The sequence below is a fragment of the Pelodiscus sinensis genome, chromosome Z (assembly GCF_052426305.1).
Source record: "Pelodiscus sinensis isolate ZL-2025 chromosome Z, ASM5242630v1, whole genome shotgun sequence".
NCBI lineage: Eukaryota > Metazoa > Chordata > Testudines > Trionychidae > Pelodiscus > Pelodiscus sinensis.
Genome location: NC_143085.1, coordinates 23,007,774 through 23,024,784, shown reverse-complemented (window position 1 = coordinate 23,024,784; position 17,011 = coordinate 23,007,774). Strand labels below are relative to the sequence as shown.

Here is a 17,011-nt window from a genome sequence, read left to right as displayed (position 1 = left end):
AGTGGTTACAAGATTGCACACAGTGGGCTCTGCAGTATAAAATTTATATTTCAGAGCCTGCAGCACAGCCAGCTCCCTGGAAGCAGAGCAGGCAGCCAGTGCACGCTGGGCGTTGTGAGCCAGCTCCTGGCTGCCGGCCCCACTCCTGGGGAACTGGCTACCGTCCCACACCGCTCTGAAATAGAGTCGCCAGTGCAGGGTGGCAGCTAGCTTCCCAGGTGCAAGACTGCAAGCAAGCATGTAACCATTACAGTAACTGATAAGTTTATGCTTATTGGTTAACTGTTTAAATGGTTACACTATTACATCCTTTACCAGTATGTCCCCATAAAATAGCATTAAGCTGAGGTACAGATCTAAATTAAGGATCAGGAACCTGCTTTACCAAGTTTTAGATTACTTTGAATATTGACAATGTAACTAGCCTAAATTACTACATGCTTAAACAAGTACAAGTACATCTGAATACAAATACTTTTGAGACTTTGCACTATACGAAGACTTGCCCAGGGATAGAACTCAAGTCCAAGACAAGCCCAAATTAGTATATGGACCCAAACCTGCAAGATACTAAGAGCCTCTAGAGAAGTGCTGAGCATCAGCAACGTCCCTTTGAATAGTTTCAATATCTTTCATCAAGGAGCAATCCTCCTATGGTAACTTTTAAATTGATAAATATTCCAGCATTGTTCAGTGTGTGCAGCAGAGGTCCGAGCACTACAGCACATTTCCATTCACTGGCATTTTAACATGCATGTTCTTTAAAGTGTCTTGTGAAGTTTATAGTACAAATTGGCTCAGCTTTTAGGCTATGTCTAGACTATGTTCTGTTTTCGAAAGAGGATTTTTCGAAAGTGAAAGTAGTTTGCCCACTTTTTTCAGGAAAAAAAACCCTTTTTGGAAAAAAAAAGTTCTTCCTTAAAAAATTAGGTTTACGTGTTTTTTTTCCTGAAAAAATCACGTCCAGACTACTTTCACTTTCGAAAAATCCTCTTTCAAAAGTGAGATTGGAAGAAGATATTGAAATTCCCATGGAATTTGCATATCCTCCTTCAAAAAAAAAAACCTTAGTTTAGAAGTACCCTTCATGAGAGAAACTTCCACTTGACAATCGATTTTTGCAGGCACTTTGGGTGCTCAGTTAAAGTTTCACTGTTCTTTTACATTAATTTTGTCCTTTTCTAAATAAAATAAAGGCAGAATCAAGAGAAAAGACAGACACCAAAACAGATCCAAACATAAACAGTTTTTGTTACAGTATATGTCACTATTGAATCTGCTTACTACTTATTTTCTGAATAACAGAAAAATCTTATTAAACTCATCCATGCATCTTCCATTCCTACACTTGCAATGAGAGTAAATTAATAAACACAACATGCATTCACAGTCATTTTATTAATAGGCATTTCTTAACACCAATCAGATAATATACACCAGACTCAGAACAGACAAACCTAAATTTAAAATAATAGCTGTTGCTGGTAGGGAAAGGTACACATTTTAGAACAATGGGCAGGAAAACAGGTGCATAATCACAATTATACTCTAAGATATTACATTGGTGGCTCTCAGAAGCTTATCTTGAGTAAACCTGAAAAAAAATAAGGTTAATTCTGGATATTCAGAGCCAGCTTCTATTTCCCTATACACATGCCTATTGGAGATACCATAAATACATCTGAAAGCAAGGTTATTTAACTGAAAATACTTATTTAAGCTCGCAACCTACTATCTGATTCATGCCAAAGGAAGAGTCCGCCCACTCTCATCCGATTGTAGGATCATGGGCCTTAATTATCTGAGGCAATTGGCAAGTTTTAAAAGGCTACCACAATGCATAAGTCCCTATGCACAGCTGCATTCTTTACTGAAAACTGATCCCAAATTATTTATAAGGCAACTAGTTAAATTTGACTTTATGCTGCAATATGATATCGCTACTTAATGGTAGCTAAGCCAAAAAACGTGTTTACCACTTTTGACAGCACAAGCAGAACTAACCTCTCCTGCGCAGAGAAGCAAAAATTGATACACAGATATTACTGTACTTATATACATCAAATTTGAATGCTGAATTTGCAGATCTGAATAGAAGTCAGCAAATTCTGAAAGAGTAATTTGTTGAATTAACCATTTATTTGTTTTCAAACTAATTTGAAAACCTTTCATTCAAACTGCTTCTGAAATATTCAGAGTATCGCTTACTCCAGCAGACCTTCTAGAAACAACAAGCTACCAATCCTCAGACCTTTTTTTGAAAAAGTCTTTGACAACTATTTTCTTTTCCTATAGCTACTATTTTCTGAAAACAACCTCTCCTAAAAGATTCTACAGACTGAATCTCTCTAGTCCAGCACTTTTTGATATGGCAACATCTGTGGCCTGGCATGATTTTAGTTAGCAGGATGTCCACTTATCATTGGTGTAGGCATTTCCCATAGTCCCATAAAGTTTGTTTACAGCCATCAGTCCTGGCTTTCAGTATTCTGTGCTGTTATTAAGCTCTGTTTTACCCCTAAATATCTTCTAAGAGCTGAGAAAAGTAGTGGAAGTATAGGCAATGCTGCTAGACCAGTGGTCTCCAACTTTTTTTCATTCAAGATCACTTTTTAAATCTCAGAACAAACGAAGATCTACTGCCCAACCCCTCCCCCCAAGATCCCACCCCTTCCTTGAAGCCCCGCCCTCTCTATTCTCCTCCTCTCCATCATTTGCTATCCCAGCCCTGATGCTCTCTACACTGCCACTTTTCTTTCCGACTCTTCTATGGGAAGAGATTTTTCCAAAATTTGGGCCTGTCTAGACTGGACCACATGTCAGAAAACCCCCTACTTTTGGCATCCCCCTATTCCAAATGAGGAATATAGGGGTTACCGAAAGAGCATGTTTGCTCTTCCACTAAAAAAATGGAAGAACAAACACATCCCTGGATGCAGAAGAGATTTTCCAAGATATCTCTGGGATCCTGGAAAAACTCCTGCAGTCTAGCCGTACCCTAGCTGGGTTGAGACAGGATGTGTAGGCTCTGGGGTGGGAATGAGGGATTTGGGGGTGGGAAGGGGTGAGAGGTGCAAGCTCTGGGTGGAAATTTGGATGCAGGAGGAGGTGGAGAAAGGGATGCCAGCTCCGGAAGGGAGCTCCAGGCTGGGGACTGTTGGGGTCAGATGGAGTGTTGGGGTAATAAGCAATCCACATGCTTATGGATGTGAGGGTGCAGGAATTTGGGTTGGAGTATGTGAGGGGCTCAGGGCAGGGGGATCCAGGGTATGACAGGCTCAGATCTACGGTCTGGGGGGAGTGCAGGAGTGTTATGATGCTGTGGCCAGATGGGGGCTTGGCCCCATTTGGGGGTTTGTTGACCAGGCTTCATTTTTAAATAAAATATTATGTCAAACACAAAAAGCTTCTGCATTGTCTTTATTTATGAGAGGGGCAGGGATCACTGACCCACAGAAGAGAAGTCAGTTGGGGCCACACAAGGGAGATGCAAAAAAACCCAAAACACCCCTCCTTCAAAAACCCCCACGCCTCACTAATGTGGCCATAACTCTACTGGTGGGAACCCGGGACGTGGTACTGGGAAAGGGTATTAATGGGTGCTGAGGCAGGGGACAGGGTGGCAGTGGGGGCAAGGTTCAGGGTTCTGGGGTGGGGGCAGGAGGCAGGGTTCTGCAGCAGAGGGCATGGTGCCAATGGTGGAGAGGGGACAGGGTTCGGCAGCAGGGTGCCAGTGGGAGATGGGAGTCCCCTGCATCCGCCTCCTCCCAGGACTTCTCCCCCTCTGGAGCAGGGAAGCCCCAGTAGTCGCTTCCTCTGGGGCCGACTCCCCCCCTCCTGCAGTGAAGGGTGCACTTGGGCTGAACACCATGACCAGCTGGCCAGGCAGACCTCCTCTTTGCTCCAGCCCAACTGCCCTGCACTCATCCCGAGGAGGCTGTGCCATGCCCTGCTGATCTGGAAGCCCTTCCTCTTTGCTCCAAGCCAGCTGAAGTGAGGTGCAGCCTTCCAGGGCTGAGCGCGGTGCAGCTAGGCTGGAGCAGAGGAGAAGCCGCCCTGATCAGCTGGCTGAAGTGTTCAGCAGAGGCTGTGCCGTGCTTCAGCTGATCGGGCAGCTTCTCCTCTGCTCCAGCCCAGGTAAAGTGTGGTGCACTTGGGCTGGAAACCATAGCCAGCTGATCGGGCAGCCGCTCCTCTTTGCTCCTGCCCAGCTGCACGGCACTCAGACTGGGAAGGCTGCACCGCTCTCCTGCTGGCCAGGAAGCCTTTCCTCTTTGCTCCAGCCCAGCTGGAGCAAGGCAAAGCCTCCCCAGGCTGAGCGCGGTGCAGCTGGGCTGGAGCAAAGAGGAGCAGCTGCCTGGTCAACTGGCAGTGGTGTTCAGCCCAGGTGCACCACACTCCATGGGGGCTAGAGCAGAGGAGAAGCCACCCAATCAGCTGGAGCACGGTGCAGCCTCTGCTTCTGCTGAACACCATGGCCAACTGACCAGGCAGCTTCCCCTGTGCTCCAGCCTACGTGGACTGTGGTGCACCTGGGCTGAACACCATGTCCAGCTGGCCATGCAGCCACTCCTCTTTGCTCCAGCTCAGCTGCACCCCGCTCAGCCCAAAAGGAGCTAAAGATCGACTCACAGAGCCCCTGCAATCGACTGGTAGATCGCGATCTACCGGTTGATGACCACGGTGCTAGACAATTTCAATCTCCCATGACTTGGCAAAATTTCTGATTCGGGACTAGTCAAGCCTCCAGGGTACTGGACTAGAGTGGTTCAACCTGTACTGACAGAACATTTTGTAATCTGTATATTTATGCCAAACACAAAATTTATAAATCCTTTACTTCTCCTCTGAATTATAACCAGATAATCTCATTGTCATCTGTGGGCTAGATGGATCCTCAGCTGGTAATAAATTGGCAGAACTATGCTGAGTTATACACCAACTAAGGTTCTGGTCCTATGATTTTCTGCCCAACACAACGCATCACAACTTGGTTTATCAACAATACATTCACCTTCCATATTTATGAATGTGGTTCATATGTTTCTTGCTATTATTTTTTCTGATGTCACTATTGTATTGCAGTATTGTAATACTCTTTTTTGAAACTTGAGATATGCAAAATCAAAGTATCTATACACTCAAAAGAGTAACAGTAGTAATGAAGTAGGCCAAATTTAGTAACATAGCCTTTGGTATGAAGTTCTGGACTACAAAACAAAACTTGTCTCTAAATTCACCATTCAGCTAAAGTAATACAACAGAACAACCAAAGAGAACTTACTAAAAATCTCCACTGATGATTTTCTGGACTTAGTGTGGTGACATTAGATTGAAAAATCTGGGTTTTCTCCTCTAAAAACTGGATCTGATCTAATGTTTTCTGTGGCACTGCAGCTTGCAAATATGGTAGATCATTTCTTAACTGTAGGGAAACAAAAAACAAAAACAGGTAAATCCTTACATTTGTTTATACCACACTAGTAATTCACACAATTTAATGTAATATACATCAGCAGTTCTCAACCCTTCCAGATTACTGTACTCCTTTCAAGAGTCAGATTTCACTTCACTTTAAAACTACTTGCTTACAAAATCAGACATGAAAATACAAGGGCCACGGCATTTATTACTGACAAATTGCTTACTTTCTCATCCTGTCCATATAAAATTTTGTTTGTACTGATTTGCAAGTTCTTTTTATGTAGCCTGTTGTAAAACTAGGCAGATACTGTATCTAGATGAGTTTATGTATTCCCTGTGGGCTCCAGGGATAAACATACCCCTGGATGGAAGCCATTAAGAACATAAGAATGACCATAGTGGGTCAGATCAAAGGTCCATCTAGCCCATTATCCAGTCTTCTGACAGTGGCCACTGATGCACACAATGTTTTTAACAGAATGTCTCTCCATAAGTGGTTTACAAGTGGTTAATAAAAATACCATACACATTAAATGCTAAAGTAATCTAATAGGTCTTCAACAATCCTCTGGAATTTATCTCATCTACAATATATTTGTGCATGTCTGTCTGTGAGTCTGTTTTTTCAAGAAATACTTGTAAATGGTAGGAGCTAGGACCACCACATTTGATATGCAGCTTCCTCTTATCATAACTTAAAGCTAGATCAGGGTTTCGTTGGGGCAGTACAATGGAATGTGCATGGAACACAATTGCTTCTCATCAAACTGAAAGGAAGGGCTGTCATAGCGTGGACAATTATACTGCAGAATGACCAGAGGGGGCAGCAAGCAAGCACACTCACCCATCCTGGCCTGGCCCAGGGAAGCAGCCAGTGATCTGGAAGTACTGACCCTGCCTGCCCTCATCCCCTGCCCTGAATATCCCCTCCCATCTGTCCTGACTCCTATATCCCCCCATCCCCAGCCAGGAGCCACACAAAAGCTCCCAGCTCCGACCCCCTAACTTCCTGCCCTGACTCCTTTATACCTCAACACTCTCAGCCTCCTATCCTGAGCCTCCTACATCCTCAAGTCCCTGCCCTGACTCCTTCACTCCCCATACTGCCGGACGCCTTCCTGAAGGACCTAAGCAATGCCAGATGAATCTTCTAATAATTTATATCAGTGGGTATGCAAAAATAAAACGTGCATTGGTTTTATGCACCACTTCAACTCATTTTCCACCATCCCAGTAGAAACTAATTTAGCAAAGGCTCTTTAGTTCTTACATCACATACTGCTACTCACAACTGGAATCCTAGGCCTGAGAGAGTGCCTATCTGAACAAATACTCAGGCACCACAGTCTGTAAGAGGGCCAAACTTTAGCCATTAGAATAAGATATGAGGGGTGAATTTCTCTGCGTGCTCAGTTTGCGGATTTGATTAGATACAAACTTTAGTCAGAATGCTTGCCTCTTTTCTGAGCATCTTCCTTTCTTGCGAACAATCAAAATATCTTTTACAGGCAGTCCCTGGGTTACATACAATATAGGGACTGTAGGTTTGTTCTTAAGTTAAATTTGTATGTAAGTCGGAACTGGTACATATTGTACCCCAGGTGTCCCCGATTCAGCCGCTGCTGAAACTGACCAGCGGCTGACTACAGGAAGCCCAAGGCAGAGCTGCTTTGCCCCGGGCTTCCTGGAATCAGCTGCTGATCAGTTTCAGCAGCAGCTGACTTGGGAACACCTGGGGTAGAGCAGCTCGGGTGCTGCCAGGTTGGTTCCTGTAGCGCCGACATGCGGCGCTGCGGGGACCACCCCGACAGCGCCCCAGCTGCTCTGTCCCAGGTGTCCAGATTCAGTCGCTGTTGAAACTGACCAGCAGCGGCTGAATCGGACACACCTGGGGCAGAGCAGCTGGGGTGCTGTTGGATTGGTCAAGTAGCGCCGCACCTGTGGGACCAACCTGGCAGCCCCCCAGCTGCTCTACCCCAAGCATCCTGATTCAGCCGCTGCTGAAACTGACCAGCGGCGAGAAAAGCCTGGTCTGCTGGGGGAGGGGGCGTACTAGCTGCGCCCCCCCCAGCAGACCAGGCTTTTCTCGCCACGGAGGACGGGGGCGGCGGGACCGCGGCGCGTCTCGGCAGTCCCGCCACCCGCATCCTCTGCGGCGAGAAAAGCCTGGTCTGCTGGGGGGGGGAGGGGTGCGCTAGTTGCGCCCCCCCCCCAGCAGATCAGGGAGACGCGGGCGGCAGGACCACCGAGACGCGCCGCGGTCCCACTGCCCGCGTTGTCCGCGGCTTTGCTCCGCATCTCCCTGGTCTGCTGGGGGGGCCCCCCCCAGCAGACCAGGGAGACGCGGAGCGGCTTTTCTCGCCGCGGAGGATGCGGGCAGCGGGACCGCAGCGCGTCTCGGCGGTCCTGCCACCCGCGTCCTCCGCAGCGAGAAAAGCCTGGTCTGCTGGGCGGGCGGCGCACTAGCTGCTGGGGGGCGCACTGCTGGGGGGGCGGCGAGACCGCCGCGGTGCATCTGCTGGGGGGGGCGGCGCAGCTAGTGTGGGGTGAGTCACCCCGTTCGTAAGTAGGGATCCGACATAAGTCGGATCCACGTAACCCGGGGACTGCCTGTATAAGCATAAAAATGCTAATCAGAAATTCAATGCTTTGGTGGTCAATCCAAAGATGCAATCAAAGGAAAGACTCCCATTGGCTTCAGACTGAAGGGCTAAGCGCACAACTTTTATCTTTAGTAGGCACAACCTTGAAACAATTCGGAACTTGGTCTGACTAAAGCCAGTAGGGGTCAAGTCAAGGAATTTTAATGACAACTGAAGACATATTTCCTATGACTTCATCAGAAAGGAAAGTGAAAGGAAACAGAGGGAAAAAATAATTTATAATGCTGCATCATGGGCACTATCATATTTTAAATGAATCACTGTTTGTTATAAACTTCACTATGGAAGTTTAGTCCACAAGTTCATTTAGCCTTATCATTTCCAATAGACACACCTTGCATTGGCAAAACTTTTATCAGTCAAGGGGTGTTTTTCACATCCCTGATCAACTTAGTTTCACCAACAAAAGTACTTGTGTGGGCTAGGGATGCTAATGGTTAACAAGTGGAGGCTGAAGCAGCTCCCTACTCACTGCTTGGGGTCTGCTCCAAGCCCATACTCCAGTTCAGCCTGAGTAGCCCTTGTCCTCAGTGGGCCTGACTCTAGTGTGCCATGGGTTAGGCTTAATGTTTAACGGGTGAACTAATAAAATGGGATTTTATATCTCTAGTGTGGGCAGCACCATGTCAGTGGGAGAGTGTTTCTTTCTTACATAGCTACTGCTGTTCTTTGGGGATGATTTTATTATGCCAGTGGGAGAGCTCTCTCCTGCCCAGCATAGTGTGGCTACACAGGAGATGCTGCTGCAGCTGCATCTCTGTAACAGAACTGTGCCACTGTAAGGCCCATAGGGTATGTCTGCACTTGCACCCTCTTTTGAGAGAGGGATGCAAATGAAGACATTTGAAACTGCAAATGAAGCTGGGATTTAAATATCCTATGCTTCATTTGCATATTCACATTATGGTGCTATTTTGAAATAGCGCTATTTCAAAATAACAGATGCTGTTAAGACGCAGTTATTTCGAGAGAAAACCCTTCTCTCAAAATAACCCTTATTCCTCATATGAGATCTTAACGGCATCTGTTATTTTGAAATAGCGCTATTTTGAAATAGTGCCATAATGTGAATATGCAAATGAAGCACGGGATATTTATATATTTGGTAACATACATATATGGAGAGTATACTCTTAATGGCACATCAATGACTATATAGGCCTGAACTAACTGCCACTGAAGTCAGTGACAGTTATTCCACTGACTTCAACTAGAGCTGATCAGACCCTAAGTTAGGTTAAGAGGGAAGGGAGAAGGAAGAAAAACCTATAATTACAAAAGCTACAGAGAATCCTTAAGCCAGGTGAAAGAGTCAAAGAAATTTCCATACAAGGGCAGGATAGCAACATAAGCTTAATTTGTGTGGGGGGAAAAACCCAAATATCAGGAAGGCTAATTCCTCTCAAAGGCCTCCATTTGGCAAGGTGCTTAAACATATGTGCAACTTTAAGACTGGCAGTAGTCCCACTGGCTAAATCTGCCCCTCAGCCAGTAGATTCATGCTTATTCACAAGTCTGTCCTAATGAATTAAAACAAGTGTCACACATTACCACTCATGTATGGTAATATACCAGTGGAAGTGTCTATGGGAGAGTACTACTAGGTACATATTTTAACTAACAGGTTGCAACTGTAGAAATAATACAGTTTAGTGAGTTTTATTTTCTCATTGCTATGAATTAAACACAACATATGCAAAAGTGCACAGTCATTCATGTTTCACTATAGCTGAGTGTTCTTCCAATTTTCTGGGAGTTTTCCTACTACATTTATACAGAGCTTAGTCAAAGAGGGCCCTGATCCTGGATTGAGGTCCCTAACAAGTATGGTAATAGAAATAATAATAAGTTTTAAAATAAATATAATGTATACATATACATTTAAAAATCAATGTCAATATTAAATTAATCGCCATTTATCTTGAATAAGCACTACTTTTGTAATATTAAACTAATTATCTTCCATTCAGGGAAGTTACAGTTGTAAATAATTTAAATATTTCAGATCTCCATTTACTGAATCCTTTGTTGTTACATGAATCTTGCCTCAGCTAAATAAAAAGCCTCACTAATCTGAAGACCTGAGCAGGTTGGCTGACCTTTTTATCTCTGGCATTTCAGTAAACTTTATGTTGCTGCACGTCGTCAACTGGAAACATATCAAAGGTTGATTTAAATTACTTTTTCATCAGTTATAAGGCTTTGTAAGCTCAGACTAATATTAGATCATGATCTGATCCTCCTGAAGTCACTAGGTATTTTGAAATTGATAGGAATAAAAATTTGTAGGAATAAGAGCACACCCTATGTCTTATTAGTTTTTCATAAACTGAAGATCTGAACTGCTAACTTGTCCCTGGTTCCTCTACTGGCATTTTCCAGACCAATTTAACTATGAATGTGAATTTTAAAGCACTTTAAAATAAATCAGTGTTTCATCCTCACCTATGATGTGTCTGACCAACACCCCATAGTATTAAACAGCATAGAATACAGGTTGGACATCTCTGGTCTGGCACCCTTGGGACCTTACCAGTCCTGAATCAGGGAATTTTCCAGTCCAAGGGAAGGTCCCCTGCAACAGCCCCTCAGCTCTTTGCCCTTGGTGCTGCCAGCTTTGGGGACCCCCTCACTTCTTCTAGCCCCAGTCAGCCCTACTGCAGCTGCTCTGGCCCTCTCTATCACAGGTTGCCGCAGGCTTTGGCTCCGGCCCCACACCGTGCTGCTGCAAGACCTACCACAGCCCACCCCCATGGGCTGCCAGGGACTGCTGCCAGCTCAGGCCCTGATCCTGCTGCCATGGGCTGGCTCTGGTCCTAGTCCCACTGCCATGGACTCCCAAGGGCTGTCAAGGACTCTGATTCCAGCTCTGGCTCAGCCTGTGGGTTCTGGTCCTGGCCCCGACCCATGCTTCCATAGACTGCTGGGAGTCAATGAGCAGCCAAGAGTTTGAACTCCTGTCCTGTGGCAGCCCACAAGTTCTGATCCTGGGGCTCTGGCTCCAGCCCCTGCACTCCTACAGGCTGGCACCTACCCAGTCCTGCACTGTGGGTACTGCTCTGGACTCAGTCTCAGTGTCACTGGCTACAGGCGCTGCTGCTAGCTCCTGCCCCACTGCTGCAGGTTGCTTAGGGTTGCCGCCAGCCCTAACATGTCCTGTTGTTTCATCCCGGCCCTGCTTTTGTATAGCCCTCCTGCCACTAGACTACTGGACTCTCTGATCCAGGAACATCCACGGCTGGACCACAAATATTGCCGGACTAGAGACTGTCAGTTTTGGGAGGTGAAATCTGTAGTTGATATCTAGAAGACAGCATTATTTGTTTCAGTGTCTGGCAAGTACAAGTGAATAGTTCTATCAAAGCTTTTAAGGCATCTTTTTCAACAAAGCTGAATTTTCTAGGTATCTTTTAACTGGGGTCTCTTTTGTCACATAGTATATGAACAATTAGGATTAGGGAGGGAGGGAGGGAGCGATAGCGATTGTAAATTCAATCCTTGCAGAGGCCATTTGGGGCAAAAATTTGTCAGGTATGGTACTTAGTCCTGCTGTGAAGGCAGGGGGCTGGACTTGATGACCTTTCAGGGTCCCTTCCAGTTCTAGGAGATAGGCAATCTCCATTATTAAAAAAAAAAACCAAGCTGTTACCTGCAAAGGGGTCAACATAGCAGGATATTATATACCTGATCATTACAAGACAACAACAGGAATTCTTCACACCCCACAATATACCTCTAATAAGGAACCAACCAACCAAAAGAAACATGTAAGGTAACCAGTGGCACAAAAGCAATTCTAATACATATAAAAATGTGAGGCTATATGGTGGTTTATAATTGCACAGACTAGTATATATTGCTGATCCATGTACATATAACCAAATCATTAGCAATGGACATTCTCTTTCCTGGTGCCTTTAAATGTCTGTACTCACACAACATGGGATTCCCTCTTTAGTGCCATCCCAATTATAATGACATCAACAATGCTGGATTTCTGGGACACATGCTGGAAAGTGGCCCCACACAGCCTTCCATTTCTATGTTAGACCTGGCCTAGAAGTGTAATGTTGTTTATTTATTGATGGGTTTCCTAAGCTGTGCTTTGTGTCAGCTGAATAGGACAGTAACTCAACCTCCATATGGGATGTGTTTAGCATAAAGCAGGCACCTTAATGTATTCGGAGAAAGAACACAGTCTTCCTAACAGTAACACAGCCTTTAAACAAGGATATTCTTTGGGACAAGTAACCCTGTGTGGAGATATAAAGTTTCACTAATGTTCCTTTTTAAAGGCACTAGTAGTCTCTTTTTACAATATATTTTATATGATACCTGTCCTTTGCAGTCTCAGAGGCAGACACTGAACGTATTATCTGCAAATACTCAGGGTGTCAACAAATATGTCATGTGAGTATCCTAATGACTTCAGTTTGGACTACTCACTGGTATCAAGTTAATTGCATAATTACTAAGTGTCTGCTGTCCTGAGGGCAAGGTTTATACAGTACCCTAGTGCCAGCTCATGCCAAAGGCTCTAGGCCTCGCAAAACTGACAAATACATAACTGGAAATCAGTCTGGCTTTTCTGTGTGTGAGCATTGTTAAAACAGATGTTAAGTTGATAAGACTGTGTTTAGTATTTTGACTTTATGAAATGATTTTAGAATGCTGCATGCATTGATCTCATAACATCTGTAGCACATGGTATAAAGTTATTATGAGTGTATGCATTGTCAACCTCAGCAACCATGTAACTAAAACAAGAAAGAAGCATTAATTAATATAAATTCTCTTTGTGCATACAGGAAGGCCCACTGAAATCAAATGAGTCATTGTGAAACACCAACAGAAAAACACCCTATTACAGGGATGTGCAAAAGCCTCTCAGCGGGCTGAATCCAGCCTGTGAGACAGTTCCAGACCCTGCACACTAATGGGCATACCCAATCTCTGGCATGTGTGCTGCAGGGAAAGCAGCTCAGCCCCGCCTCTCTTCCTCTCATGCAGCTGCTGGAGAGGAGGCAGCGCTGGAGCTGAGGCTCCTCAACAGTGCCACAGCCATGTGGTCCAGAGTTGGCCCCGGAGGCACCGCTACCATGGCCATGCAACCGGGAGCTGGCCTTAGAGGCATGGCGATCTCGTATCCACAGGCCACTCTGAAAGCCAGAGGCGCTGCGGCCCAGAACTGGTCCTGGAGGTACCACTGCCACAGCACCTCCGGCCTCCGGAGCAAGTCCCAGCAAGTTTCACAGCTATGCAGCACTGCCTCTTTGAAGTACTCCTTCCCCCTCTTTGATGCCATGTTGACTCCCCCCAATAAATCATGTTCATTTATGTGACTGACAATTTTATTCTTTAATATAGTCTCAGCTATTGCCCAGTACTGATGTTAGACTTACCAATCTGTAATTGCCAGGATCACCTCTAGAGCCCTTTTTAAATATTGGCGTCCTATTAGCTATCTTCCAATCATTAGGTACAGAAGCTGATTTAAAGGATAATTCCATGATTTCACATTTGAGCTCTTTCATAACTATTGGATGACTGCATCTGGTCCCGGTGACTTGTTACTGTTAAGCTTATCAATTTGTTGCAAAACGTCCTCTAATGACACCTCAATCTGGGACAATTCCTCAGATTTGTCACCTAAAAAGAATGGCTCAGCCATGAAGACTGAAGCAAAGAATTCATTAAGCTTCTCCACAATGACTTGATCTTCTTTGCCTATGTCTAGACTATGTTCTATTTTCAAAATTCGCATATCCTCTTCTGATCTCACTTTTGAAAGCAGATCTTTTGAAAGTGAAAGTAGTCTGGATGAGGGTTTTTTTCAGGAAAAAAACCCTTTTTCGAAAAAAACCTGTTCTTCTTTAAAAAATGAGGTTTACATAGTTTTTTTTTTCTTTTTTTGAAAAGGTGTTTTTGAAAAGGTGTCTTTTCAAACACATCCAGACTACTTTCACTTTTGAAAGATCTGCTTTCAAAAATCAGATCCTCTTTCGAAAATAGAACATAGTTTAGATGTACCCCTTTGAGTGTTCCTTTAGCATCTCAATCATCTAGAGGCCCTATTAGTTGTTTAGCTGGTTTCTGTTTCTGATGTATTTAAAAAAACATGTTGGTATTACTTTTTGAATTTTTGGCTAGCTGTTCTTCAAACTCCTTTTTGATAGTTTTACACTTAGTTTATGCTCCTTTTTGTTTTCCTCGGTAGATTTGACTTCCACTGTTTCTTTTACTTGGTTGTTAAGCCATGTCAACACTTTTTGGGTCTCTCACTGTGTTTTTTAATTTGGGGTATACGTTTAAGTTTGGTCTCTATTATGGTGTCTTTAAAAAGTTTTTATGCAGTTTGCAGGGATTTTACTTTTGTCACTGTACCTTTTAATTTCTGTTTAGCTAAGTTCATTTTTGCGTAGTTCCCCTTTCTGAAATTAAATTTCACAGTGTTGGGCTGCTGAGGTGTTTTTCCCACCACAGGCATGTTAAATTTTAGTACATTATGGTCATTATTTCCAGTGGTCCAGATATATTTACTTCTTGGACTAGATCCTTTGCTCCACTTAGGACTAAATCGAGAATTGCCTTTCTCCTTGTGGGTTCCAGAAACAGCTGCTCCAAGAAGCAGTCATTTAAGGTATCATGAAATTTTATCTCTACCTCCCGTCCTGAGGTGATGTGTACCCAGTGAATATGGGGATAGTTGAAATCCCCCGCTATTATTGAAATTTTTATTTTGATAGCCTCTCTGATGTCCCTTAGCATATCGTGGTCAGTATTGCTGTCCTGATCAGGTGGTCAGGAAGCTTATCATCCTAGTCATAAGTAGTATGATTGACTAATTCTATGAAATACTATTATAGTATAATCATAGAGCTGGAAGAGACCTCAGGAGATCATCAGCTCCAGCCCCCTGCCCAAAGCAGGACCAATCCCAACTACATCAACCTAGCCAGGGCATTGTCAAGCTGATACTTAAAAACATCTAGGGATAGAGATTCCATCACCTACCTAGGTAACCCATTCCAGTATTTCACCACCCTCCTAGTGAAATACTTTTTGCTAATGTCCAACCTAGACCTCTCCCACTGTAACTTGAAACCATTGCTCCTTGTTCTGCCACCTATCACTACTGTGAGTAGCTTCTCTCCATCCTCTTGGAACCTCCCTTCAGAAAATTGAAGACTACTATCAAATCCCCCCTAAACAAATCCAATCCCTCAGTCTCTCCTCATAGGTCATGTGCTCCAGCCCCCTAATCATTTTGGTCGCCTTCTGCTTACCCTCTCCAATGCGTCCACATCTTTTCTATAGTGGGGGGCCCAGAACTGGACACAATACTCCAGGGTTACATCTATATTGCATGCCTTTTTCGTAAAAGAAAATCTCTCCCGCTTCATTAGCATAAAAATGGCTTATCCCTTATTTTAAGAGAGATAAGGGACATTTCAGAAAAGGTTTTATTTTCCGAAAGATCCGCGACTAGACTGGCGCTTTTTTCTGGCAAAGCTCTGTGCCGAAAAAAAGCGGCAGCAATTTTTATGCTAATGAAGTGGGGGAGATTTAAATCCCCACTTCATTAGCAATTGCGATACGTCTAATTTGCATCCCTTTTATGAAAAAGGGATGCAATATAGACATAGCCCAGGTGTGGCCTCACCAGAGCCAAATAAAGGAAAATAATCACTTCTCTAGATCTGCTGGCAATGCTGCTCCTAATACACCCTAATATGCCATTAGCCTTCTTGGCTACAAGGGCACAACGTTGATTCATATCCAGCTTCTCATCGATTGTAATACCCTCGTCCTTTTCTGCAAAACTGCTACTTAGCCATTTGGTCCCCAGCCTGAAAAGCCTCAGGCTCATGACCATGAATATCAACCTAAAGAAGCATATTGGGTGTGTATTTTGTGTGAGGTCAGGTCAACATTACAATCTTATGTTGGTAAAACTATGCCACACTGGGGTGTGAGGAATCAACATCTGTGAGATAGTTATATGCCTGTGTGGACTATTCTGTGTTGATGAGATTGAAGCTCTCCTATCAACAGGACATAGCTTCGTGCTCTTGGGATGATGGATTAATTATACCAGTAGGAGAGCTCTCAGCCATTGGTGTAGGAACATCTTCACTTAAGCACTAGAGCAGCACAGTTGCATCAGTACTGTTGTGTCAATGCAGCATTTTAGTGTAGAGTGGCTCTTAGGTTTCAGCAGCCATGTATCAATTGTGAACTCTACAAGCATTACAACAGCCTTAACATGGAGTCACAGACCACCCCTTTGGATACTCTGTTCTATCCTGCTACCTCTGCAAGCTTGTTTTTGTGACACATCAAAAATCACAGCATTATTTAGATTACTGTCAGTCCCAAGGACCAGTCACTCAATCCACGACAACTAAGATTTCCAACTTAAGACCTGTAATACTAACTAAAAATTTATTAACTAAGAAAAAGAAAAGGTTAGAGCAGATAACATAAATAGGGTGTATATAGACTACACCAAACAGTCGAAAGAGGATATGCAAATTTCATGGAAATTTGCATATTTTCTTCCAATTGCACTTTCGAAAGCAAAGCTTTTGAAAGTGAAAGTAATTAAGATGTGGGTTTTTTTCGGTGAGCCACCCCCTTTGTCAAAAAGCCACTCTTTCTTAAAAAAGGAGGTTTACACGGCTTTTCGACAAAGGGCGGGGGGCTCGCTGAAAAAAACAGCCTTAATTACTTTCACTTTAGAAAGTTCTGCTTTTGAAAGTGCGATTGGGAGAAGATATGCAAATTCCCGTGAACTTTGCATATCCTTTTTCAACCATGCAGCGTAGTCTAGATACACCCATATAAATGAGTTGCCTTAGACTCCAAAAAGTAATAGTAGCTATATACTGTGTCTCTATGTCCTTTACTTAAATTAAGCATTT

General features: G+C 44.0%; 1 protein-coding gene across 6 annotated transcripts in view; it reads right to left on the bottom strand.

Annotated features, from left to right (window-relative positions):
- The window catches only part of RIMBP2 (RIMS binding protein 2), a 494,858-nt gene that overhangs the window by 301,793 nt on the left and 176,054 nt on the right, over window positions 1–17,011 (bottom strand). For all 6 annotated transcript variants that reach the window (XM_089775164.1, XM_089775165.1, XM_089775167.1 and 3 more), the window contains exon 5: window positions 5,285–5,425. In XM_089775164.1, the coding sequence (XP_089631290.1) occupies window positions 5,285–5,425 (141 nt within the window). The remainder of the gene's footprint in view (window positions 1–5,284; window positions 5,426–17,011) is intronic.